The 25,806-nt window shown below is 53.0% G+C and overlaps 1 protein-coding gene across 1 annotated transcript in view; it reads left to right on the forward strand.

Moving 5' to 3' along the window:
* Window positions 1-6: 6 nt before the first annotated feature.
* The window catches only part of RASSF5 (Ras association (RalGDS/AF-6) domain family member 5), a 31,094-nt gene continuing 5,294 nt past the window's right edge, over window positions 7-25,806 (forward strand). Inside the window, exons 1-3 of the mRNA XM_010854201.1 lie at window positions 7-278; window positions 24,525-24,635; window positions 25,671-25,805. Of these exons, the coding sequence (XP_010852503.1) occupies window positions 159-278; window positions 24,525-24,635; window positions 25,671-25,805 (366 nt within the window). The 5' untranslated portion in view covers window positions 7-158. The remainder of the gene's footprint in view (window positions 279-24,524; window positions 24,636-25,670; window position 25,806) is intronic.

The raw sequence follows: 25,806 nt of genomic DNA on the forward strand, positions 1-25,806 counted from the left end.
GGCCGGCGCCGGGTCCGCCCGGCCGGGTAACGGACTCGCTCCCCGGCGGGGCTAGAAGCTCGCGCCGCGGCCGCCTGGGGAAGGGTCCCCGCCTCCCTGCGCCGCACCCGAGCCCCCAGCAGATGCGCGCTCTGCCTCCCGCCGGGGCTCCGGGCTAGATGACGGTGGACAGCAGCATGAGCAGTGGGTACTGTAGCCTGGAGGAGGAACTGGAGGACTGCTTCTTCACCGCCAAGACCACCTTCTTCAGGAATGTGCAGAGCAAACGTCCTTCGAAGGTAAATGTAATGATATAAGAGCCTTTCATTGCGGGGAAGCAAGCTCTGTGGTCTAGAAGGGAAACCTGGCTCCTGGCAGACAGGCTGTCAACGTTTTACCAGAGTGGGTGGGCAGTTGCCCTGAGGGCCCTCTTGAACTTGTTGACTGAGCGGACCCTGGGTTGGATCTGGAGCCCTTTGGGGACCACAGGCAAAACTGGTCTTTTTTCTTTTTCTTTTTTTTAATGTTCTTTTTAGCATTTCCTGTCCCCGGACCTTTTTCAAAATGGCTCTCTAGGATTTGGGGACAGCACTCACCTGTGCCTGGGAGGGTGACCTTCCCCAAAATCCGAGCTCTGAAGCTCCAGGTGGCAAGTGGATGGCTCCCTGTCCCTCATTAAGGATAACATTGCTAGGTTGAGACTTCCGTATTGCAGATGGCCAGAAACCATCTTAAAACACAGCCCAGCAACTTTGCAGAAGTCCAGGATGTTTTTAGAAGCAAACTAAAACTTCTCTCCTAGATCACTGTGCTGCTACCATTTTGACTTCCTGAGCTAGCTAGGGGTAACCTAGAGGGGTTTGCGTGTGTCCCCTAATGCGGCTGTGTATGCTAGACACCCAGCTCACCTGAGTCCCCTGGCCGCACTCTCCCAGTTGCAGCCATGTGTCTGCTACATGGCAGTGGCGGCAGAGCTCTGTTTGTTTATTTGTTTTGTTATTCAGATGAGAGGGCTCCAAGCCAGGTCCTTGCCTAAATGGGCCTGTTTGTAGACAGAAGTGAGCGGTTACATTTTACAGGTGTATGCAGGCTCATAATTAATTCAGCAGTCCTACATCGAGTCAAATTAGCTAAAAACTTCCCCAGGCCTGACTCTGGGGCCTCTGTAGTTAATAATTCATCTTGCCTGTAGGCCCCACATTTGCTGGGTTCTGCCCATCAAACAAATGCACTGTAAGAGGATGCCCAAGAATCAGCAGAGAAGTTTTGATTTTAGTGTTCAAAGAATCAACTAGAACTGGCCTGTGCTGGGGTGCCCCTTTGAGAAACTGGGGCAGGGGGTAAGGAGGGCTCATGTGGAAAACATGGCTGCTAAGGGAGGGTGTCCAGCTCTCTCCTGGGGTTCCTGCCTCAACGTGTGTACCCCCTTCTACCCTCACCTCCACCCATATACATATTTAAGGGCACTCCAGCTGTCTAGGGTCTTTATTTAGGCCAGTGGATCTCAGCCTTAGCTGCACACTGGAACTGCCTACTGAGCTTTAGAAAATATGGGTTCTTGGTCCCACAGCATGGGAGTCTGTGATTTCGTTGGTCTGGGGTGAAGCTTGGGCATCAGGATTTTGAAAAGCTCGCCTGTTACTTCTGAGATGCAACTGAGGTTAAGAACCATTGCCCTAGAGAGTTTTGCTGCTGCCGGGTAGGAAATGGTTCCTGTTTTTAGAACAAAGTTTAGCTGCTGCACTTGCTACCAGCCAGGCCGTAAGCCCTTGGCCCTAGAGGGTGGGCTTTTTGTGCCATTGGGTAGAGGAAGGGGCGCTGCAGAGCCACATGGCAAAAGAGGTATCTGTCTCTGGTGATTCTTGGGAGAAATAGAGATATTTTACAATAAAATATGCAGGGGCTTTCCTGGTGGCTCAGATGGTAAAGAATCTGCCTACAATGCCGGAGACCAAGGTTTGATCTCTGGGTTGGAAAGACCCTCTGGAGAAGGAAATGGCAACCCACTCCAGTATTCTTGCCTGGAGAATTCCTTGGACAGAAGAGCCTGGCGGGCTACAGTCCGTGGGGCCACAAAGAGTCGGATGTGACTGAGCGACTAACACTTTTACTTTTTTTTCATGCTGGCATGGGGAGGCAACTTGTTTTTTGGCCCAAATAGCCTTCTCTCTCATTCTCCCCGAAAACCCTTTCCAGGGATCACTCTTGAAAATACACCTTCGGCTTTGCACCCACGTCACCTCTCTCTTTGCAACCACAGTAACTCAAGCTTTGTCTGGTTCTTGAACCCATTGCGTGGCATGAGGTCTCTGCACAGCCCCCTCCCTTGTTTTCCCAAGTCTGTAAGCCCTCGGAGGGCAGGAATCCCTTCTGAGAAATGGATTTTACTGAACCCCTCACAGGGTGGTAAGGATAATGCCTCAAAGAGAAAGAGGTGGACATGGCCCCTCTTGTCCCTGGGCTCTGCCCAGCTACAGGGTGCGCAGAGTCTTAACTGAGATTCAGAACTGCTGTTGGAGACATCTTCGTCAGCATCAGCCTTGCCATCTGTACAGCCCTCTCCATGGACGCAGGGGGCGCAGGGCCTCCTCTCATTGGGGAGCAGGCACTGGGTGGCCCCACCGGCTGTGCAGGGGTGCATGTGGCTGGCATAAGAACCGGGATGCTTCATCCACATATCTCAGTCTCCTATCTTTCGTGCTTTTCCACCTTTAAAAAACACTTCGGATCTCTCTTCGCCTGGGAGCCACTTCTAGAAACGGTTTCCAAGAGATCGGCCTTATCCTGGCCCCATTCTGACTCCTATCATTGCTTTTTTCCCTACCCAGTCTGAGCTCCCAGGAGAATTTCTCCTTCCTGTCTCCAAGGAAAGGCATTTATGTGTTTCCCGGTCACCGAGAGACTGAGGCCCCATTGGGGAAGGGCCCGAGCCGGTGTCTATAAATAGCCTTGTCAGAGCAACCTGTATCTGCCAGTCGGTCGTGTGCCTGGCTGGAGCGGAGCCGCGGGGGGAAGCCTCCCGCTGTCCTGGAGCCTTTGCTGGCCCAGCCTCCAGGGAGCTCCTGAGACCTCTGTCCAGCCCTTTCAATGGGGGGCAGGAGCATGGGGGAGAGAGGGGCCACGTAGAGCCAGGAGGCCCCGAAGGTGGAGTGGCAGCGGCAGAGGAAGTGGGGCCAGGCCCTGAGCTTGGCTGTTTCCCTCCGTTCAGAAGGCAGCAGCTCCCGGGGGCCCCAGGCCTCCCCTGAGACGCCATGGAGCTCCAGTCTTCAGTCTTTGTTTCGGGTGCCCTACAGGGACTTCTCCCTTGGCTTCTGGGCCCGATTAGGTCACTTACCCTGGATCATGTCTCCAAATGGGGCCCCTGGTGGCTTGGGGGAACCCCAACCCGAGTACTCATAAGTGCAGACCAAGCAGCTCTCCAGAAGGCGTCCATACGGTCACCCGGTTCAAGACATTGGCATCAGGGTGGGGGTCATTCGAGGCCACACAGCAAGTTCCTGATGGACCCCTGGGGTTGGAACCTGTATCTCTCGTCTCCCAGCCTGGAGGTTTTTCTGCTTCAGGCCCACAGAAGGCAGGGTTTGGTGATTTGTGGGCCTGGTGCCTGGGATCTCTGACCCTGCCAGCTGCCCTTGTCTTCCTGTCTGGGATCTGACCCTAGAAGGGAGGCCAGCTCCCACTCCCGTCGGTTCCCCAGATGCCTGCAGGGGGCGGCGTTTTCGGGCTCTGACCTCTGAGCAGGGACACGGACACCCCAAGTTTTCTCTGCATGTTCTGCAGGCTCTAGGACCCCAGGTACCACCCAGACCATTGGTGTGAAGGCTCCAGGGACACAGAAAGCCTCCTGCTTGCAGAATGTCCAAGCTGGAAGGACCCGAGTCTAGCATCTGTTTCCAGATGGAGAGGCTGAAGCCAGGAGGCATGAGGCTGTCACCAGACCGGACGTCTGGCTGGGTGGGGTCTCTTGGACACCTTGTCAGGAGCTCTTCTGGGTCTTCATCGCTCAGTGGGTGACAGGAACAGCCCTTGTCCTCTCAGGGCCTTCTACACAGTGGAAGAAGCCAAACAGCCTCAGGCTAGGAAAGGGGTACGGGGTCCTTCCAGCCCTCCGTTCCTAAGGCACAGTGTGGCCCAGGAACGTTCATTCTACACTTGGTACTAACAGGGGTCCTGGTCATCAGTCCCAGAACTTTATGAGTTCTTCGCATCTGTCCTAGGTACTGCTTGCTGTATCTTTGTCGTATGCAGAAGGTTGGGCTCTATCTGTGGTTAAATATTATACTTAAGCACAGCTGGAATGCGTTCCCATCCCCGCCTCCCCACCCCGGGCCCTTCCTGGTCTACATTGACACCATTGATTTTTGAAAAATTTAAGGAAGATGCAAAGAGGAAGGGGAGCAGTCGCAGAGGTCACAGGACAAAGTCACTCCCAGTTCCATCCTTGCACTTGCCTCCTCTCCTCTTGCCTGGCCGCGTGGCCCCTACTTGGACAAGGTTCCATGGTTCCAGGGACTTCATGCAAGCCTGACCAGTCAGGGAAATCCTCATCTCTCTGCCCGCAGCAGGAGCACCTAGGCCCCCACCTCCGTACCTGCCCCTGACCTTCTCTCACGCCAAGTGAGAGATAAAGGACACTAAAAATAAGTTAGTTCCAAATTTGAGCAATAAAAATAAAAATCTTCAGCACTGTTGGACCATATCACTGCCGTTTTATGTGCTTTCTCGGAAGCCTGCCCAGCCCACCACTCAGCTCTCCGTGTTGGCAGGGCCCGCGATAGCCTCCCTCTGGGGCTGGAGTCTGTGGTCCCCTCCTGGGGGACTGGTGGCCTGCTGCCGCCCGGGGCCTTCTCAGTGTTGCTTTTCTCCAGAAGACGGTAAGCCGTGTAAGATCAGGACTCGCGTCCCCGCAGGTGCTATGTCGCACCAGCCGCTGGTTAGAGAAACCGGGCTGGCTGAATGCTGGTCGAGGTTAATCGCTGTGAAATCTCTCTTGCATCCCGTGTGATCAGGATGGGTCACAAACAGCCCCGTTATTTTCAGTCATCAGATACAACAGAAGTTTATTTCCCTCTTTAAGGAAAGTTACGTTGGCAGGTGGGGCTCAGGATAACACACGGGAGATTCTGTGGGTCAGGCCCGGAAGTGGTGTGCGTGTTCTCCGCCCCTGCGCCACTGGCCAGAATTCGGTCACGTGGCCACTCCTAACCACAGGGAGGCTGAGAAGTGAAATACAGCTGTGAGCCCAGGTGGACGAGGAAGCCGGTTGTGGTGAACACTTAGCCGTCTCTGCCACACATCGCTTCTCCCACCTCTGCCCAGCTACCTTGGGAAACTGCTGTACTGTCTTGGTGAAGGGCTGCAGCCCTGTCTCTTTGACTTTGTATTTGTCCGTCTATCACCAAGGAGGTGCGGTTCCTGGGGTGGGCAACCCTACCTCCCCCAGATACACGGGGAACTTTTGGAGGAAAGTTGCTGTTCCTTACTCAGCACTGCGCTGGCTCCTCTTAGCATCTGAAGCCTTCAGTGGTGCTCACGGGTTGACCCTGGCCCCTGACATCGGAAATCTGTCTTTGGATCACTTTTTGATAATGGACAGTCAAGGGCCCCACTCTAGACGTCTTGGCTCCTGCATCTTTGAAGGTAGGACCCTCAAATCTGCTTTTTCAAAATACTTCCCCCTTGGGGACACTCACAGAAAGTCTGAGAACCAGCTGTTTAGGAAATATTTGGTGATTGATGGCTTCAGTTGGAATGTAAGATGATCATATATGACAGATTCCTAGGCTGGAAGCCCAGGAGGTAAAAGGCTTTCCCTGGTCACTCAGCGAAGTAGAGACCGCCCCGAGGACCCAGAGCCCCGGGCCCCTGCTCAGAGCAATCTGTGTTACTCTCAGCACTGATGCTGGCAGAGATGTTGAGGGGATAATCCTTGGTGATCGTGACTGGTTCATGATGGAATGGAAGCCTCACAGAACTGTAAGCCATGTTCTGGCTTCTCAGCTCAACTCCAGCTCTCAACTGAGGGGCTGTGGCCAAGACACATCAAGCCTCCAGATTCGGGCGCCTCATCTGGTCCTTTTAACGAGTGTCACGTGAGCCTGTCCTTTTCTTCTTTAACCGAGCGTCCTTCCCCACTTTGCATGGGAGCAGAGCCTTCTTAGCAGTTTCTCACGGGACTGGCAGAGAGAGATCCTGACTGCTAAGTTCTCTAAACTGTAAGGACTTCCCTAGGGTGGGGTTGGGAAAAGGGCCTGAATGGTTGACACGAGCTCCTTCTCCAGGACCACCTGGGACTCACCCCAGACATCCTCCCCTTTGTGTTCCAGATTCCTCCACTCCCACTCAAGCCTTTCTCTTCACGCCTTTAGATTTTATCCAGACTTGGCCCGCTTTTCCCTCTAAAGTTACAGCTCAGCACACATGTAACACCCATTCACCCACGTTATTTTGGGAGAAAGGAAAACTTTACACGGCTCTCAACCCTGAATCCCAGCTCTTAGTTTACGCTGTCAGGCTGGACGCTGGACCCAGGTTCCAAGCCGTGAGTGGCACAGGGAGGCACCATCAGGTCACCCTCGTGCCTGAAGCCTGTTCCCAGCCCTCCACTGATCCCGGCTCGCCAGGTAACCCACACCTGTGTGCGTCTCAGCTCTGGGATCCCCCTGTGTGGGGGGCCCAGACCTGTCTTCATTCAGGACCTCATTTCCTCTTCTGAATGGCTCAGTCTACCCATAAGATAGCACCCTAGTCCTGGCAAGGCATATGCTCTGGGGATAAGAGGACCAGATCAATTTGCCAGGAGCCAGGGGCATTTAATTTCAGAACCAGGAGGAAGAAGGGAGCTGTAGAGGCAGAAACCTGCAGGTTGGACTCGCTGAGCCTGCGCCTTCTGTCCATGGTTCTGTCCTGGTTCCTGTCTCTTCTCCTCCCCCTCCCCTCCCCAGCTTTATGTGCAGCTCCCCAGCCTGCATCCCCCATCTCACTTCTCTTCTTAGCTGTAGAATGAAGTTTTCTGTAGCCTGTCGGAGGTCTCTCACGCCCCTCAGACGCCTACGATTTAATGTGTCCAGAAGCAGGTCGTAGCTTTGCCCATGACTGATTTCCCTCCCTGTCTCCGCCTCATCCTCCTATTCCCCCACCTTCGGCACCTGAAGGACCTCCCCTCTCATGCCTTCCATCCAGTCTGTCACTGTGGCTTCTGCCTCCACGGTGTGGTCTCTCCTTTCTGTCCCCCACCCTGCCCTACCTAGCTGGGGGCTTGTCGCCTCTTCCTGAGATGCTCCAGGAGGTTGCCCAACCAGTTTCCTTCTGTTTCTTCCCCTGCTGTGTACCCTGCATTTGATGGCATATCATTCTGGCGTCCCAAAGCCTTCAGAGCCTCCCCTTTGCTTCTAGAGCAAAGTCCACGCTGGTTCCCGCCTGTTAATGTTGCATCTAAAATGTCGCAATGCCTGGCCTCAATCAGAACGCTGTGTTTTCAATCTTCTTATAGCACAGGGCTGAGGGGTCGGGGGATACAGAGATGGATAAAACGTGTAAAGACCTATGGCCTCAGCCACACTGTGCAGCAGACTCTAGTTGCTCCCCTTCCCCACCCATGAAGTGTCGATGGGGCCCGTGGGCAGAGGGTCACCTGCGGGGGGACACTGGGTCTGCCCTGCAGCCCCGCGGCTTTCATCAGGAGGTGGCGGCGGCTCCCAAGATGGGGGGAAGGGGGCTGGCCCTCAGAATCAGAGGGCCTGGGCGTAAGTAAAACCCAGGAGGAGGCCGGGGACAGGCTGGCAGCGACAGGACTGCAGCAGCCTGGGAGGGTTGGAGGAGATCAGCTTAGCCTCTGAAAAGCAGCGACTCCTGGAGCTGGAGGAGACTGTGATGGGTCGTTAGGCCATTCCTTTCTTTCTGAACAGGCCTGCATGTGGCCCCCACAGGCAGGGGAGGGAACCTGTGCTCAGCACACCGTCGTCCTCCAACCCATTGATCAGCCCTTCCTTGTACATGGTGCTACTCAACGTGGCTCCAGCTGGTTGGACCCCTGCTGCCTGTGAGGCTACAATCCTAGGCTTAAAAAAAAATAAAGCAGGGAGGGCGGCGGCAGCACGTTTCCACCTGGCAGACCACCCTGGCCTGCTGTCAGGCCAGAGGGCTGGCACGTTCAACGAGGTCCTATGTGAGAGGGGCTTAGCCAAGGGTGAGGCCCACACCCCACGCTCATCCAACTCCAGAACACACGCTCTTCCCACCACACACGTGGCGTCTTGGGTGAGAGTCAAGTTTCGAAAGGCTCCAAACAACCTCAGGTATCCCAGCTCTCGTCTGCTCACCTGCCGCAGGAAGCTGTCTTTATCACATTCGCTCTTTGCCTGCTGCTGAAATCCAGGCCGTTTTCCCCTGTTGGGATCTCGGGAAAGCTGGTCGCCATACACTATCGGCGTCCCTTCACCAGCGTTCAGTCCGCGAGTCCCGCCTTCTCACCTCACCTCCTGGCTCTCCCCGAGCGCCAGGGGTGGTGTTGGGCTGCCCACCACACTGTGGGGCGTGGGGGCTGCAGGGACCTGCTTTGCAGCGGAGGATACAAGGCCGGGCCCTGTGTTGGCCTGAACATGTGGAGAGGCTGTGGGCAGGTACGACCTCCATAGTCACACATGGCTGGGAAAGTGTGCGTTAGCGAGGAGGATGGGCGAGCTGGTGGGTCCCAGTGTTCATAGAACATTTCCAGCTGCAACTTGATGCTTCTCTCTGCTCCCTGAAAACCACCGAGTCCTCCTCTCCTGCCCCTCATTTTGATGGTCTGTAATTCTCTGGATGAGGAACCGTGTCTTGTCTTGTTTAGCATTGGGTCCCCGGCACATGGCAGGCACAGAATGCAAGCCTGATGAAGGAGGAGGGGCCTTGGAGGGTCTTCCCCACAAAACGTCTTTCCCTAAGGGGTGGCGGGCGCTCCTGGAGGGCACACAGAGTGCTTCAGACTGAGCGTGTGAAAGCGGATCTCGGGACTGTGAGAAAGGGAAACTTGCTGAGATTCGGGATGTGGAATCAATGGATTTTTCCAGTGACTCTGAAAAGAAAAATCTCACTGAGTGAGCAGAAAATGCAAGGACAACTTTCCAAACACAGAGCGGCCCCTCCATCCCATCTGTGATTGCTCAGCTGTTTGCCCCGGAGGGTGAGGGCGGGCAGCGCTGGGTCACTAAGCAACTGGGCCCTGGCAATTGCTGGCAAGAGTTAGCCTGGCCCGTCCTTCAGTGGGGCCTCCGGGGGTCGGGGCAGAGGCCCCACGTGCAGGGGCGGGAGAGCCTCAGGGATTTCTCCTGTCTGGCTTTCAGCCGTGGGAGTGGCAGGGTAGGGAGTGGGGAATAGATACACATCTCCCTTGTTTCACTTTCCCAGTTTTATTCTGAGCATGTAAAGACCCCGGGTTGGTGATCCCAGTCGTTTGAGCATTCTCAGACAGCCCAGCTGGACTGGGCAGGGACCCCAGGCCCTCAAGTGGGCCCAGCTGTGGGCCTGGGAACCCATGCCCCCAGCCTTCCCTCTGGGTGACCTCAGGAGGCCTGCTCCCTGCTCTCAGCCTCACTTTTCCCCTCTGTAAAATGGGGAGACTTGATCCTCCAGGGGAGAGTAACTGCTAGAGAGGGCCCAGCATCTGGCTGCGAGAATGCATAGAGAACTCCTGGGTTTGGGATGATAAAGGCCATTTTGAGAAATGCAGATGGGGGTTGAACTGTGATGTGAGGAGGTAGGGTTCTTGATGGGGATGTGAGGAGTCGTAAGGCTCTGTTCACGGAACAGGGAGACGGCAGGAGCCAGAGTCTGCTGGGAATTGGTTAGAGTTTAAAATAATAATAATGATTGGGCCTTGATGTGTGCCAGGCACTGTTCTAAGTGTGGAGACTCATTCAATCCTCACATTAACTGCAATCGCCCCATGAACAGTGCAGGTTTGAACTGCATGGGTCCACTTGTCTTCAGATGCTTTTCAGTGGTAAATACTATCATCCTACATGGGCAGTGGTTAGCTGAATCCACTGGTCCGGGGTACTGAGGGCCCACCATGTGCCATCAACCCCAGCACTGATTAAGGGTCAGTTGTGCATACGGTTTGCATTTAGCAGTGAGGAAACTGAGGCACTGAGGGGGTCAGGGGTCCCCTAGAAGCAAGGGGCAGATCCAGAACTTGGGCCCGAGTGACCTAATGCCAGGGCTCCCAGCCCTGAAACTGTCCTGCCTCTCCTGTAGCTATTTCCAGAATTACCCAAATAACTGAGGCTGGAAGATGCCCACAGATGTAACCCCGTGTCAGCAGCGTTCGTCTTGGAGACACTTTGCCAGGCCATTTAGGAGAGAGGAGACCAGATGTCCCTGCCCCTGAGGCTTTAGGGCACAGTGAGAGCACATACATGTTGAAACACTCCGAGCCACTCAGTAACCAACCGAGATGAATGTCATGTCAGGTCGTCTCGGAGCCCCGTGCGGGCTCGTTAGCAGGGCAGGCGGCACAGGGGGAGAGGGGGCGTGGGGGCCACTGGCGAAGCTCGGGCCCCCCACACAGCCCAGCCCGCAAAACTGAGGGCGCAGATGGGGCTTCCGGCCAGAGGGGAGCCAAGAAGGGCCCGCTCCAGCGGCAGGGCAGCGAGCTGGGACCCCAGCTGCCCTTGCCCTCCGGGCAGGCGTGGCTACGCGGAGGCAGGGAGCTGAGTGTTGGCTCCCACGTGCTGCTCACAACCCTGGACTTCTCTGAATCAGTTATGGCTCTGGATGCCCTGTCCGGCGCGTAGTGGGAGAAGGGGCGCCTTCTGTCCTGGTGCCCGTGTCCTGGAAGGGGCCTGTGATTAGAACACATGAGCTAGGGAACATCCCTCGTGGTCCAGTGGTTATGATTTCACCTTCCAATGCAGGGGAGGGAGGGTTTGATTCTTGATCAGAAAGCTAAGATCCCACATGCCTCGTGGCCAAAACACCAAGACACAAAACAAGCAATATCAACAAATTCAATAAAGACTTTAAAAATGGTCCTCGTTAAAAAAAAAAAAAAAAAATCTTAAAAAAGAACACATGAGCTGGACTCCTAGATCCACCCGTCTCATGGCCAGGGACTCTGTAGGGCTCTCAGAGCACATGGGGTCCGAGAAGCAGAGGAACCCTGTATTCAAAGCATTCATGTGCAGTGACGTCGCTAGGTGAGAGCAAGGAAAGGATTCTGTGATGGGGATAGGGAACTTTGGTGGCCAGCCAGTCCCCAGCTCCCGGCTGGGTAACTTCAAGAGAACCCCACAGCTCTGTGTCTTGCAGAAACTGTGTTGCCCCGAATCTTCCTTTTCCTGTCGCAGCCACCTCTCGGGGGGTGTGTGAGCTAGCAAAGCCAGGGTCGCGCCTTGCCGGATACCAGCCGTGCTGGGCTTGGGGCAGAGCATCTGAAGCAGATGGGAAGTGCCCGCTGCTGGAGTCATCGACTCAGGTTTCCGCAGAGTGTGGGGGACAGGACCGTTCATCTCAAGGCCCCTTTCGGATCCCTGAGTCCAGGCTTCTGGGTTGCACCCGAGCTCCCCTCTGGAGGGTCAGCTACGAAGCTGTGTGGCCTTCTCCTGGCTGCAGCGACTCCTCTGAGGGGGCGGGGCCGTCCAGATCACCCCAAGGCTTCAGGCATTTCTCAGTGCGCCTGGCAGAAGAGTGGCCAGGCCTAAGAAAAGAGTCTGGTCCCAGAAGTCCCGGGAGGAGGCCCCACTTGCTTAGAAGCAGGATTGACTCCTCATTTTCCTGGAATAGAGAAAGTGAAAGACATTCCAACCTTAAAGAACCAGGTGAATCCAGCTGGTTACATGGCCTCCTGGTTCCCCTGCCCTTGGAATCTTCTTTTTTTAAATTGTTTGCTAGAATTTTGTTAAGGATTTTTGCATCTATGTTCATCGGTGATATTGGCCTGTAGTTTTCCTTTTTTGTGGCATCTTTGTCAGGTTTTGGTATCAGGGTGATGGTGGCCTCCTACAAAGAGTTTGGCAGTTTACCTTCCTGTGCAATTTTCTGGAAGACTTTGAGTAGGATAGGTGTTAGCTCTTCTCTAAATTTTCGGTAGAATTCAGCTGTGAAGCCGTCTGGTCCTGGGCTTTTGTTTGTTGGAAGATTTTTGATTACAGTTTCTATTTCCGTGCTTGTGATGGGTCTGTTAAGATTTTCTATTTCTTCCTGGTTCAGTTTTGGAAGGTCATACTTTTCCAAGAATTCATCCATTTCTTCCAAGTTGTCCATTTCATTGGCATATATTTGCTGATAGTAACCTCTTGTGATCCTTTGTATTTCTGTGTTGTCTGTTGTGATTTCTCCATTTTCATTTCTAATTTTGTTGATTTGATTCTTCTCCCTTTTTTTCTTGATGAGTCTGGCTAATGGTTTGTCTGTTTTATCTTCTCAAAGGACGAGCTTTTAGCTTTGTTGATTTTTTGCTATAGTCTCCTTTGTTTCTTTTTCATTTATTTCTGCCCTAATTTTTATGATTTCTTTCCTTCTACTAACCCTGGGGTTCTTCATTTCTTCTTTTTCTAGTTGCTTTAGGTGTAAAGTTAGGTTATTTATTTGATTTTTCTCTTGTTTCTTGAGGTAAGCATGTATTGCTATGAACCCTCCTCTTAGCACTGCTTTTATTGAATCCTGTTGGTTTTGGTTGTGTTTTCATTTTCATTCGTTTCTATGCATAGTTTGATTTCTTTTTTGATTTCTTCTGTGACTTGTTAGTTATCCAGAAGCATGTTGTTTAGCCTCCATATATGTGTATCCTAAATAGTTTTTTTCCTGCAGTTGACATCTAATCTTACTGTGTTGTGATCAGAAAAGATGCTTGAAATGATTTCAATTTTTTTGAATTTACCAAGGCTAGATTCATTGGCCCAGGATGTGATCTATCCTGGAGAATGTTCTGTGTGCACTTGAGAAAAAGGTGAAATTCATTGTTTTGGGGTAAAATGTCCTTGGACTGCAAGGAGATCCAACCAGTCCATTCTGAAGGAGATCAGCCCTGGGATTTCTTTGGAAGGAATGATGCTAAAGCTGAAACTCCAGTACTTTGGCCACCTCATGCGAAGAGTTGACTCCTTGGAAAAGACTCTGATGCTGGGAGGGATTGGGGGCAGGAGGAGAAAGGGATGACAGAGGATGAGATGGCTGGATGGCATCACTGACTCGATGGCCATGAGTCTGAGTGAACTCCAGGAGATGGTGATGGACAGGGAGGCCTGGTGTGCTGCGATTCATGGGGTCGCAAAGAGTCAGACATGACTGAGCGACTGATCTGTCCTATAGATATCAATTAGGTCTAAGTGGTCCATTGTATCATTTAAAGTTTGTGTTTCCTTGCTAATTTGCTGTTTAGTTGATATCCATAGGTGTGAGTGGGGTATTAAAGTTGCCCACTATTATTGTGTTACTGTTAATTTCCCCTTTCATACTTGTTAGCATTTGCCTTACATATTGCAAATCTTCTTTTTTTATTGTAATTATATATATATAAAACATATGTATATTATCATTTTAGCCATCTCTAAGTGTGTATTTCTGTGGCATTAAGCACCTTCACATGTTTGTACCACCATCATCACCATCCTCTCTGGAACTTTTGCATCTTCTGAACTCTGTACCCATTAGACTCTGACTCCTCTTTGCTTCCTCCCCACAGTGCCTGGCAACCACTATTCTACTTTCTGTCTCTTTGATTACTCTAGGAACCTCATATAAGTGGAATCATAAGGTATTTGTCTTTTTGACTGGCTTCTTTCACTTTGTATAATGTTGTCAAGGTTCATCCGTGTTGTAACATGTGTCAGAATTTCCTTCCTTTTTATGGATGAGTAATATTCCACTGTGTGTATGTATCACATTTTGTTTATCCAGCTGTCCATCAATGGGTTGCTTCCACGTTTTGGCTATTGAGAGCCATTCTGCTATGAACATGAGTGTGCAAATCTCTGTTCAGGCCCTGCTTTCACTTCTTTGGGTTTATATTCAGAAGTGGAATAGCTGGATAATATGGTGATTTCATGTTTAATCTTTTGAAGACTATTTAATGTTTTGAAGACTGTATCTATTCAATTCCTTTGTCCATTTTTAATGGGGCTGTTGTTTTTCTGTTGTGAATTATAGGGGCTCTTTATATATTCTGGATCTTGATTCCCTTTTCAGACATATGATTTGCAATGGAATCCTCTTTAAATTGACTCTAAAAGAGCCAAGTCCAGCCTTTGCAGGGACTGGAGTCTGGGCCGAGGTGTGGGGACCCACTCACTCACCCTGCCCACCATCTTCCCTGATTCACTGTGCAGTGCTCTCGTCCTGGGTTCTCCGGGAACACGGAGATGGAAATGCTCCTGGTGTTGGGGTGCTCATGGTCTACTGGTGAAGATAGGGTTAGACAGTTCATGCTACTATATAGAAGATGAAGCCAGTGCTGGAATAATTGGGGCATAAGCTGCTGTTGTTTAAAAGTCCACTAATTCTAGACAGAAGTGGAAAAGTATCCCAAAAAGATATATCAGTTCTGGGGGCTCAGATGAAGAGGAAAACCTCTCATCCCGAATGATCAAGCTAAGATGTCAGGGAGACAGAGGGGACAGGGACCTAGAAGGAAATCCAGTGAGGAAAACTAACTGAAAAACAGACTTTCTCATGTCCTAGAAACTCTTGAGGGCACAAGAGAATGACCCAAGGGAAAATTCCTGTGGCCACTGAAGCAGAATGGGTGTCACCCCATTCTGCCTGGATTCACACTTTAGACCTCTGAGCTACAAAGAGGGGCCTGCTTCATGAAGGCCCAGGAGAGGGGAGAACAGAAGTGGAAGGAGTTTGCATCATCCACCCTTGGATATAGAGTCCAGGCATCTCCTCTTTCTAGTTACTGTCCCAGGAGTAAGCAGATGGTTAGCCGTGCAGCAGGAATCCTCTGGGCCCCTTAGACGACTCTGGAGCCTTTCATTTCCCTAGATCTGTTTTTGGGGTTTGGTGTGCACGTGCATGTGTGTGTCGTATTGCTTCTTGGTGTTTTATTCATTAAGCAAATATTTAATGGCCCCTCCTGTGTGCCAGGTGCCGTTCTAGGAACTGTGTCTGTGAACAAGGCCGTCTCTGCCCTCACGAAGCTTCTGTTCTGTATCCAAGCTGCAGGGAAGTGTGCTGATCTTGAGCAGAAGCCAGCACCCCTGTGTCCAGGCCAGGCCGGGGTGGGGCAGGGGCAGGGCCTGTCTGGAGCCCCTCCCGGGTGGAGTGCAAGGATGCAGCTTTACGGAGGACGGAAGAACAAGCAGTGTCCTGGGCCCACAGGAGACAGAGGAAGAGAGGGAGCGAGGCCCTCTAGGACTGAGAGGGGGTCCCAGGGGCTAGGGTTTGCCCAGGACTCTCCTGATTTTGCACTGGAAGTCCCACATCCTGAGAAAACTCAGTCCCAAGCAAACTGGGATAGCTGGTCACCCTACCTGGGACTCGAGCTGAAGACACCCCCTGCTTATCCAGGGGCCTGAAATATTTGAGGCGCCCACAGAAATATTTTCATTCCTTTTAAAATCAGGAGGAAAAAATGAATTTTTAAGTTGAAGGAAGTACTTTATGACATTAATGTATTTGTTCTTATACCAATTGGAACATATAATTTCCAATACCTTTTTTATGGAGAAAGGGGCCTACAGCCCTGAAGAGGAAAGTAGATATCCAAGAGTCATAATGTGGGCCAGACTGAAAGGCCTGTCAGGGGTCCAGGGTCAGAGGAAGAAGACTCCACGTCTTCTTGGGGGAGGATCAGTCCCCACAGCCAAACTTCCCTTTGCCCTCCAGGTGTATGCTACTGATTCTGCTGGCGGGTACCATGGCTGTGTGCCGGCTGCCATTCATTGAGCGCTTACTATGTACTTACACTGTGCTAAGCGCTTCCAGACGTGCGATCCCAGTCCATCTCTGCAGTAAATGTGTAAAGAAGACCTGCTTACCTGCATTTCTCAGGCAAAGCAACCTGAGTCTCAGTGAGATTGACTTGCCCACGTTCACAGACGACCAAGGGTATGGCTGGCAGAAGCCAACCTACGGCCAGATGTGCCGGCAGCATGGCTCAGTGGGTAGCAACATACCCCTCATTATTTTGAGGACTAAATGAGATTATGACCGTGAACCCTGAGAATGCCTCACTAAGATGATGAGGTAACTGCAGGCCTGAATTGAAATGCCTCAGCTCCCAGGCACAGGGCTCTCCCAGCCTCCTGCATGGGGCTCCTGCTACTCCAGACGGCCTGCTCCTGCCTGTAGACTGAGAGGGCTGTGTGAAAACACGAGGGATGCCGGGATGGCTCTGGGACATGCTGGCAGCCCAGAGTCCACGGGCAGGACCCCCCTACACTCGGAGCTGGGCTGGGCTGCCTGGGTTGCACCCAGGCTGGTCCCAGCTCGCGCCATGCTTCTTCTGGTGTCCACAGGACATGCGTCTCTGTCTCCCCTCCTCCGATAACCCCTGGGCTCCAAGGATGGGTGCACATGTCCCAAGGTGCCTTTCACAGCCCCCAACCCACGAGCAGTTCAATCAGTCACTGTTGACTGACTGTCCACATGGACCATCTGCTCCATATTTTGTCTTTGGTGACTTCAGTCTCTTTCTAGTTTCCTTCTGTTTTGTTTTTCTTTTTTTTTTTAATTGCTTCTCCTCTATATCCCCCCAAAGCAACTCAAATTCCACATGGTTCTGCTTGTTCTGCTTGTTAGGCTTCCCTGGTGGCTCAGAGGGTAAAGAGTCTGCCTGCAATGCAGGAGACCCAGGTTCAATCCCTTGGAGTTGGGTTGGGAAGATCCCTTGGAGAAGGAAATGGCAACCCACTCCAGTATTCTTGCCTGGAGAATCCCATGGACAGTGGAGCCTGGTGGGCTACAGTCATGGGGTTGCAAAGAGTTGGAGACTACTGAGCGACTTCACTTTCACTTTCTGCTTGTTCAGAAGGCTCCATGTCCCTGCTGGCTCAGGTGGCAAAGCATCTGCCTGCAATGTGGGAGATCCAGGTTTGATCCCTGTGTTGGGAAGATCCTCTGGAGAGGGAACTGGCAACCCACTCCAGTATTCTTGCCTGGAGAATCCCATGGACCGAGGAGCCTGGCAGGCTACAGTCCATGGGGTCACAAAAAGTCAAACATGACAGAGCAACTGACGCATGCTTCCTTCCTATTCCCCTTTTGGGAATAACCTGTCAGGGACCATAGTTTAGGAGTTTCTGGTTCTTTTATTTCGGAACACTGGACAGCTCCATAGAGGGACTTGTGAGAATCAACCCACTGCCATGGGTGAGGCTGGGAACCCAGCTCATCAGGACCTGTGGTGAAGCTCCACCAGCTTCCTCTTTCCCGTTTGATTTAGGCTATCACAAAGGGGCCAGTGAGCCTTCAATGTGACCAGGACATCGAGCAGGGTGTTCTGAACCCAGCCCAGCCGGCAGGTGCCCACTCCTTTCCTTCAGAGGTTCCTTCTTAGGATGAGCTGAGTTGAGACCCCAGGGTTGGGGTCAGGCTGGCTGTGGGCAGCAGACCAGAGCGGAAGGTGTCTATAGGTGGTCATTCCCCTGCAGCGGCTGCCAGAGGCTCTCTTCCCAGACAGAGGCTGGAGATGGTTTCCACCCAAGGGGCACAAGAACTGCTGCTGACAGATTTGCTAAGAGCTAAGAAAGAGGAAATGTGGCAAAGGCTCATGGTGACCAGCTTCCGGGAGAGTTTTTGTTTTGCTTTCTTGAACTGTGTGACTTCAGAAGGTGTGGACCTACTCGAACTCGGGCCGCGTGGGGTCTGGCAGACACATAGAGAAGCCAGTGGCAAGGAAGGAGCAAAGTCAAGTCAGGGAGAAACGCTGGGCAGGTTCTGAGCGCGGCCGTAGACCCGTCATCACTGCTGCAGCTCGGAGCATCCAGCCCCAGCGCTCCTCGAAGAGGCCCCCAGCCCACACCCAGTTCTCTGAAACAGAAGAGGAAGCAGTGATGAAAGAAACCACCCTGTCCCACCTTCTGTGTAAAATCTTAGTGTTGCAGAGGGGCCTTAGAGCTTCTCTGGTCTGGCTTCATGATTTCACAGGTGAGGAAACTGAGGCCCTGGGAGGAGAAGTGACTCACCAGAGGTTACAGATCATTTGATGGTCTTGTGTTCATCCTCAGCGAGAAGCTGCCAAGAGCTGACAGCTTCCCACACAGCCCACACCTTCTCGGCATGTGCCCCTCGCAGCGCAGGTCGGTGTGAGGTGCTCCTGGTCCTGGCTGGTGTCCTTGCCGGGCTGAGTACCAGCTTAGCTAGTCCACTCTTTCCCTGCCACTCAATCAGCAGGTATTTATTTATCTGTCATGCCCTTGGAGGTCAGCCTAGTTATCTCCACTGAGCCCCTGCAGGGGCTGCAAAAGAAGACTAATCCTCAGATGTCACATCTGACTCCCTCCAGGGAGTGTCTAACTGGAGAGTTGAGATTAACACATGTGGAACAATAATTAAACAATAAAAGGCAGTGCATAATTCGATGCTGAAGTAGCCATACAGGCTGTGAAGGCACCTCCCCAGGTTCTTGGAGTGGTGGAGGTAACGTTAGTAGGCAGCTGCAGAGGTCCATGGCATGTGGGGATTTGCAGGTTTGCTATGACGGGAATCTGAGGCTTTGAGGTCATGGGGCTGGTGTCTGAGAGTGTCTCTGAGCCAGTGGTGAGCGTGCCTGCACCTTTCCTCAGCCAGCTTGCTACCTCCTCATGAGGGAAGGGTGGAGAGAGCGAACTCCGATAAAGTGAAAAGCCTTTGTCCACTTGTGGACAGTGAGAGTGAAGTTGCCAGAGGCCCATCCACTGGTGGTGGGCGGAAACACACTGCAGACAACCATGCTATCAGGAGAAAGTTGAGGACCAGTTCCAACCTGTATGTGCCTTTCTCCATTGGGGAATTCAAGTGTCGGGGATCTAAGAGATGAGGAGAGCAGAGAATGAGGAGATCACAGCAGGCCCGAGAAACGTCCTACACAGAGAAGATGGAGCTAGGGGAGATGGGGGTTGTGAATTCTAGGCAGAGAGACCACACAGACAGCAGAGTAGACCAGAGGTGGCAAACCACTGTCTGTGGGCCAGAATCCACAAATAAAGTTTTATTGAAACTACACTCATTCTGTGATCACTGTCCGCTACCACGGCAGAGACGAGTCGCAATGGAGACTAGATAAACTGCAGAGCCTGAAATATTTGCTGCCTGGCCTTTACAGAAAATTTGCTAAGCACTAGTGTAGAGAAAGGAATGAACAAACCCTTTGGCACAGGGGCCAGTCTAAAGGGAGTGCTCCAGGAAAGTGAGAAATGAGGTTGGCTCACGGAGGTGGGACTCTGTATTCCTGGAGTAATAGAGCGCATGTCTTTGGATGGGTTCGATCATTTCCAGGATGCCCCCTATTTCATTTGGCTTTACCTTTATTTCAGTATGAGACAATAAATGATTCACAGAGATGAGGAACCTAAGGCTTAAAGACACGCTCAAATTCTCTCAAGATCGCTTTGTTAGCAGTGGGAGTCAGAATCTGAACACAGGCTCATGCTCATCCTGTAGGTGTCGCCTAAGCCTCTAACCTGTGCCAAGCTGGAACTCAGCTCTGGGATTCCAGGGTGGAGAAGAGGGGTGCTTCTCTCACAGAACTCAGTCCAGATTGCAGTGCCAGACTCACCGCACTGTAATTCCTAGCAGAAAGTGAGACTGTTTTCTCCCCACATGGCAATGGGGCCATTGCACGTTCTTGAGCAAACATTTATTATCTGCTTCGTGCCCAGGGCCATCTGGCATAGAGCAGAGACCTACGTATGGTGTAGGTCATTAGGGAGCTTCAGCCTAGTTGGGAAGAAAAACCAAGCTGGGTGGTCTACTCGGAGGTTAGTATAAGTAGATGGGATTTAAGTGCAGGACGGTGTAGTGTTAGCTTTGGATGTAGGTTAGCTTTAACCTTCCTGGGTTAAAGCTGTTTCCTCATGTGTGAAATGAGCATAATAAGTGTATATTTCTCATGAACTTGTGGCGAGAGTGAAATGAGCCAACAGGACAGGCTAAGTGAGAACAGTACCTGCACAGAGCTAGCCAGTAAATAACAGTAAAGCATCGTTGTTATCATTCAGGGCTGAGATGATCAGAGAGGCCTTGAGAGCTGAGGGACTTTAGACAGGAGTAAGATGGTGAATGCAGTGTGCAAGGAGAGGTGGATGAGTTTAAAAACAGGAAAAGTGAAATTTCTGGCAAAAAAAATGTGGTTTGTGTGATTTAGGTCCAGAAGAAAAAAAAGGCCTGAATGTATCTGACGGCTCTAGCAGGTTCTCCTCAGCCCACTCCTCACTCTGGGGGTCCCCCATGTTGCTGGGGCTTTGTGGGCCTCCGTGTGTTCAGCAGGGGAGACTAAAAGCCACCAGCTTCACTCAGCGTCTTCTCAGCTCACTGGGTCACTTCTCAGTGACCCAAATTAAGACTTTATATCATTGATCGAAATGCAAGATTAGCCGGTGTTTGGGATTTTTCTTAAAGTAAACTTCAGCTTGGGGTAAATCTGCTCTGAGATGGGCCCCAGACCACCAGAGGATGGTCCTCTCTTCTTTTGGTGTGATGGCTTCTTAAACTGAAAAGTTTGAGGATCACTGTCTCAGGATGAGCCTCTACTCTGAGGCCTAGCACCCAGCCTCTTCACCTGGCTGTGCCCCAATAACCCTGAGAGTTGAGAGAGGACACTGTCCTTTCCATGGCTTAGGGCCTAGGAACACAAATCTGCTTTCACCAGTGCCCTGGATGTGCTGGGTGCATTAGGAACAGCTCAACCATCTGCCACCCATGCCAGGAGCTTCATCAGAGCATCCGTGCCAGAGACACCGAGATGTGTCAGCCTCCTGGGAGAGACACCTCGCAGGACAATGCCTGTATTTTTAAAACCATAACAGAGTCAATTTCCCATTCTGTCTCCATCTTGGGCCACCCCCGGAAACAAAACTGTCTGGTTTCTAGCTTCGTAGCCATAGATATAGGCAAATCTTTCACTTTGAGGATCTGAGAATTCGGCAGGTGAATAGAAAGTGGGGTCTTTGACTTACCTTCTGAAGACTGCAGACACTGGATATTGCCTTCTCGGTAAACCCTGGGGGCGGTGGATACCTGTGGGTGCCAAAGTGTTAACCCTGCAGCTGGATGGGGACCCTGGAGGTCTGAAATTGCCTGGGAGTTCTTCTCCAACACTGCTGCACATTAGCATCGCCTGGGAGATTTTTAAAATCCGTCTGCCCAGGCTGCACCCCAGACCACTTAAATCAGAACCTCCAGGAGGGGGCCCAGGTGTTGCTGTGTTTCTGAGGCTCCCCCAGAGGAGTCCACGTGCCGCAAGTTGAAGAAGCACTGGTCTAGATTTTCTGCCCTCTCTGGAATGGGAAAGGGGAGCGGACGGTGCTGGCTATGGCTGGCTGACTGGCTGCTTCAGGAGCTGATTCATTCAGTGCACGGGTTAGATCTTGCCTGCCAGCCCTGGTGTGGGCAGCAGCCTGGGATGCTGCCGTCTGAGGCTGGGAGATCGAGCGTGCCGGCCAGACGGGGCTCCTGGCACTCCCGGATGGGGCGGAAAGCAGGACGGCTGTCTTCTGCGTCAGTCCTGCAGAGGGTGCCCACAGCCGCTTGCGTCACTTCCCCAGGTTTGTGGTGGGAAGCGGGGGATAGATGGTCTGCTGATGGGAAAGAGAACAGGAAGGAAAATCTTTAGGTTAAGTCCGCTCTGACTCTTACTGTTCAAAAATAGGCTGGAATACTGGCCTTTGAAAGCCATGATGCGGCTGCCCTTTCTAACAGGGAAATGGCTGTAGCTCATTTGGAAACCAAGAGAGATCTTCTAGGAGCTGCTAGAGTTTTCTCTCCATCACTTAGCTCTTTTTTATAGAGGAGCCTGAGAAGGCTGTTAACCCCTAAGGAGCAGGAGCCTGCATGTTTCATAGATGAAAGGAATACAGCGTGTGTAATAATAACTGGATGCTGGCCTTTCTGACTGGAAGTTCTCAGAGGGCAGCAGGCGCACCCGGTCCCATAGAGAGGTGCCCAGCGGGCTGGGGGCTGGGGTGAGGTCTCCAGGAACCAAGTGGGGAGGGACAAGGAATGAGATGCTTCACTGTGAGGGTCCCTGGGGAGCAAGTCGACAGCGAATGAAGACAGATGTGCAGCTCACACCAGCTGCTACTCCCCTCCAGCAGAAGGGAGTCCCCCAGGGACTACTCCTCCTGGGTGGTCCTCGATGGACCTGTCCCAGGGATCTGAGTGGCCACATAGGAGAAGGGCGAGCCCTTTCCTGGAATCCTGGTGCTTTTCGCTGGGAGACAGGAGTCCCTCCTTGACATCTTCTCGGGTGACACGGTGGCCCCAGGTCCTGAGGCTTCTGGGGACCCACCAATCAGATACACGTTAGCTGAACATTTCACAGGTCAGTAATGTATCGGTCTTGGTGAGGAAGCTGCTCATCCCCGCCTCAGAGCGTGGAATTTCAGTGATCACCGTGGGGGCGGCAGATGTGGGCTGTCCTGGGGTGACCACATGGTGAGAAGAGCACCGTCAGGCAGACTTGACGGGCTGGGTGACAGGCCCCACGCAGATGCTTACTAGCAGTGGGACCACGCACGCGTTTCTTAACGCGTCTGAGCTTCTGTCTGTAACCTTTAAAATAGGAACAGCACATTTAGTGTGTAGGAGATAGTGTGTGGATGCACAGTGCTCTTCTGACCAGCCTCCTCAGAGAAGAGTACAGAGAGGGGCAGACAGGCCCGCGGAAGACGCTGTGATGGAAAAAGGGTGTCAGCGCATCTCCGAGCTGAGGGCCGGGTGTGGGAGGCACGCCAGCTCCCCCCCGCAGCCCGAGCTTGATGTCTTACCGGCCCTGTGGGGTTGGAAAGTGCGAGCAGGAAGTGAAGGCGTCCTGCTCAGTGTGACTTGTCTCCCACGGGCTGGTGAGACGGGCAGCTCTGCCCCAGGAATCCGACGTGTTCAGCTGGGTGATGCTGTGATGGCAGCATGGCTGTGAAATTCCCCAGCCAAAGCAGACAGACGCCCACAGGTTGGTGCTGCGTGATGGCAGCCAGGAGAAAATGATCGCCCTCTGGGCTTCAGTTTCCTCATTTGCCAAAGGAGAATCCCAACCCGCCCTGGGGTCCACTGGGTTTCTGAGACAGGCAAATTCTAGGCCGATTTCGACATGCCTGTTTATTCCTGCAAACTGTGGCTCCCGCACGCTCAGCTGCCCAGGAACAACATGAAGACAAAGCTAGGAGGGTGGGCGGCAGCGGACTCGAGAGAAACTCGGGGAACTGACAGGCGGATAGAGCTGCTGAGACCCCAGAATTCTCCCCGGGACACTGAGCTTCACGTCCTCAGCTTCATTCTTCCTGCAGGGGGTCTGGGGCAGGGGTGCGGTCAGAAGAATCCATTGTGGTGTCGTGGGAAGAACGCAGCAGAACAGAGTCCCTTTTAGCTCTGCAGACTGTAGGGCTGGAGGCACGTTCCTAACCTCCTCTGAGTCTCGGTTTTCTCACCTGTGAAATGTGGGTGATAAACTCGATCTTGCAGTTTGGTTCTGAGGATTAACTGAGACAATGCGTACCGAGCACTTGGCACTGAGGAGGCTCTCGGTAAACCCAGGCCAACCCTGAGCCCCAGCAGAGAAGCGTCATCCCCTCGATTATCAGAGAAGGCTGCACCCCCTGCTCCCACCAGTTGTGCATTCGTTTGATAAATACGCATATGTGTGTGTGTGTGTGTACATATGTGTGTGTATATGTGTGTGTGTGTATTAGTTGCTCAGTCGTGTCCAACTCTTTGAGACGCCGTGGTCTGTAGCCCGCCAGGCTCCTCTGTCCGCGGGATCTCCCAGGCAAGAATACTGGAGTGGATTGCCATTTCCTTCTCCAGGGGACCTTCCCAACTCAGGGATCAAACCCAGGTCTCCCTCATTGCAGGCAGATTCTTTCCTGTCTGAGCCACCAGGGAAGCCCTGGGGCCTGAGCTGATGTCCGTGTGCCCTTGGCCCACTCGGCGTGGAAGAACTGCTGTCGTTCCCTTCAGCACAAGCTGGGACCGTGTGTGCACGCCTCTCTCCAGCTGTATTGTTACTTCCTTGAGGAGACGACTACGGCTTGCGTGTCTTTGCGTCTCCCATAGCATCTGAATGCATCTTTCCGTAGCAGCCCTCAATGAGCAAAACAGCTTTGCTGACTCAGCAGATTCATACCCAGTGCCTATGTGTCCGTCTTGCAACAAGCCTGAAGGGTGGGGTATGGCCCCCATTTCACGGGCGAAGGAGATTGGCACCAAGAAAGGTTTCAGCCACTTCCTGGGGGTAGCCGGCCAGGCAGTTACCACAGCTGGCATTTGACCTTCGATTGTTCTCAGCCTGAGTCTGTCCCATTCGCTCCGTGGTTCTGGTGCTTACTTACTCTTGGTTGGAGAGGCCTTTGGGTGGAAGCGGTCACTCCCTTTCTCATCCTGAGAAGCGTGTGTGATGCATGTGTCCACCCTCACATCTGTGTCTGTTCCAGAACGACTGTAAGCCCCCCGAGGAGCCTCAGCGCCCGCCCACTCTGCAGGAGATCAAGCAGAAGATTGAGAGCTACAACGCCCGGGAGAAGAACTGCCTGGGCATGAAGCTGGTGAGCATCTGCGCCCACTCCCCATCCCTGCCCCACCTCGCTCACACCCCCTTCCCCCTCGGAATCCTGGGGCTCCCCTCCCCGGGACAGCGCTCCCCTTTCTTTGGGGCTCTGGAGGCCTCCAGGCTTATGTGAGGCCAAGACCTGGGCTGTCCATGCTCTGGGGAAACAGATTGGGGTATGGAATGAGACCCAGATTCCATCTCTGGCTCTTTCTCTAAATTGAAGCTTTGGGAAAACTTAACCTCTCTGAGCTTCAGTATAAAATACGTTAGGGCCCATGTGTCAAAGCACATGTAGGCTATGCAGGTGACTAGGGGCCCAGGAAGCCCTAGGCAAGGGGAGCAGGCAGCCCTCCCCTTCTTGATCCTCACATCCTGTGCCTGGGGCAGCCTGCCTGAGTGTGCAGAGCTCTGAGGGAGGAGGGCATCAGCTTCATGCTGGTTCAGAGAGGCCATCTTCAGGGAGACGCTGGAGGAGCCCTGCCCCCTGCTGGTGTTTGCTGGCAACTGGCTCTTTGGGGCGTCAGCCGAATGGACGCCAGAACAATCCAGTCGCAGAGGTACTGGGGTTTAAGCCTCGAGGGTTTTAGAGAGAGATGTAAGAGGAAATTCAGTGCCCTGGTTCTCTGAGGATCTTATCACAGAGCTCCTCCTTGGTTTGGAGGGGACGACCAGAAGGGGCCACTCCAGACCCTGCCTCTTGGCCTGGGGACTCAGCAGAATCAATCGCCCCATCTGCCTGGTGGCAGGGGATTTGGGGCAAGCAGCGTGAGCCCCTGGGGAGGGGAAGCCGCAGCAGTAGCTAGGTCCTGCGGGCCTTCTCCTGCCGCTGCCCTGCCAGCATCCCTAGGTCAGCAGAGGCGGGGTGGGGGTGTGAAACTCAGGGAGGCAGGTGGTGCGGGTGTGGCTGGGATGGCACTGCCTCAGGAAAGGCCTCTGCAGCCCAGCGGGTCTGGAGCCCCGGCCCGAGTGGCAGGTGGGACATCCGGCGAGACAGGCCCGCCCTGACCGCACCCAACCTGCGCCCTGGCAGAGCGAGGACGGCAGCTACACGGGCTTCATCAAGGTGCACCTGAAGCTGCGGCGGCCAGTGACGGTGCCCGCCGGGATCCGGCCCCAGTCCATCTACGACGCCATCAAGGACGTGGACCCGGCGGCCGCCACCGACC

This window comes from Bison bison, unplaced genomic scaffold (assembly GCF_000754665.1).
Source record: "Bison bison bison isolate TAMUID 2011002044 unplaced genomic scaffold, Bison_UMD1.0 scf7180017864338, whole genome shotgun sequence".
Taxonomy (NCBI): Eukaryota; Metazoa; Chordata; class Mammalia; order Artiodactyla; family Bovidae; genus Bison; species Bison bison.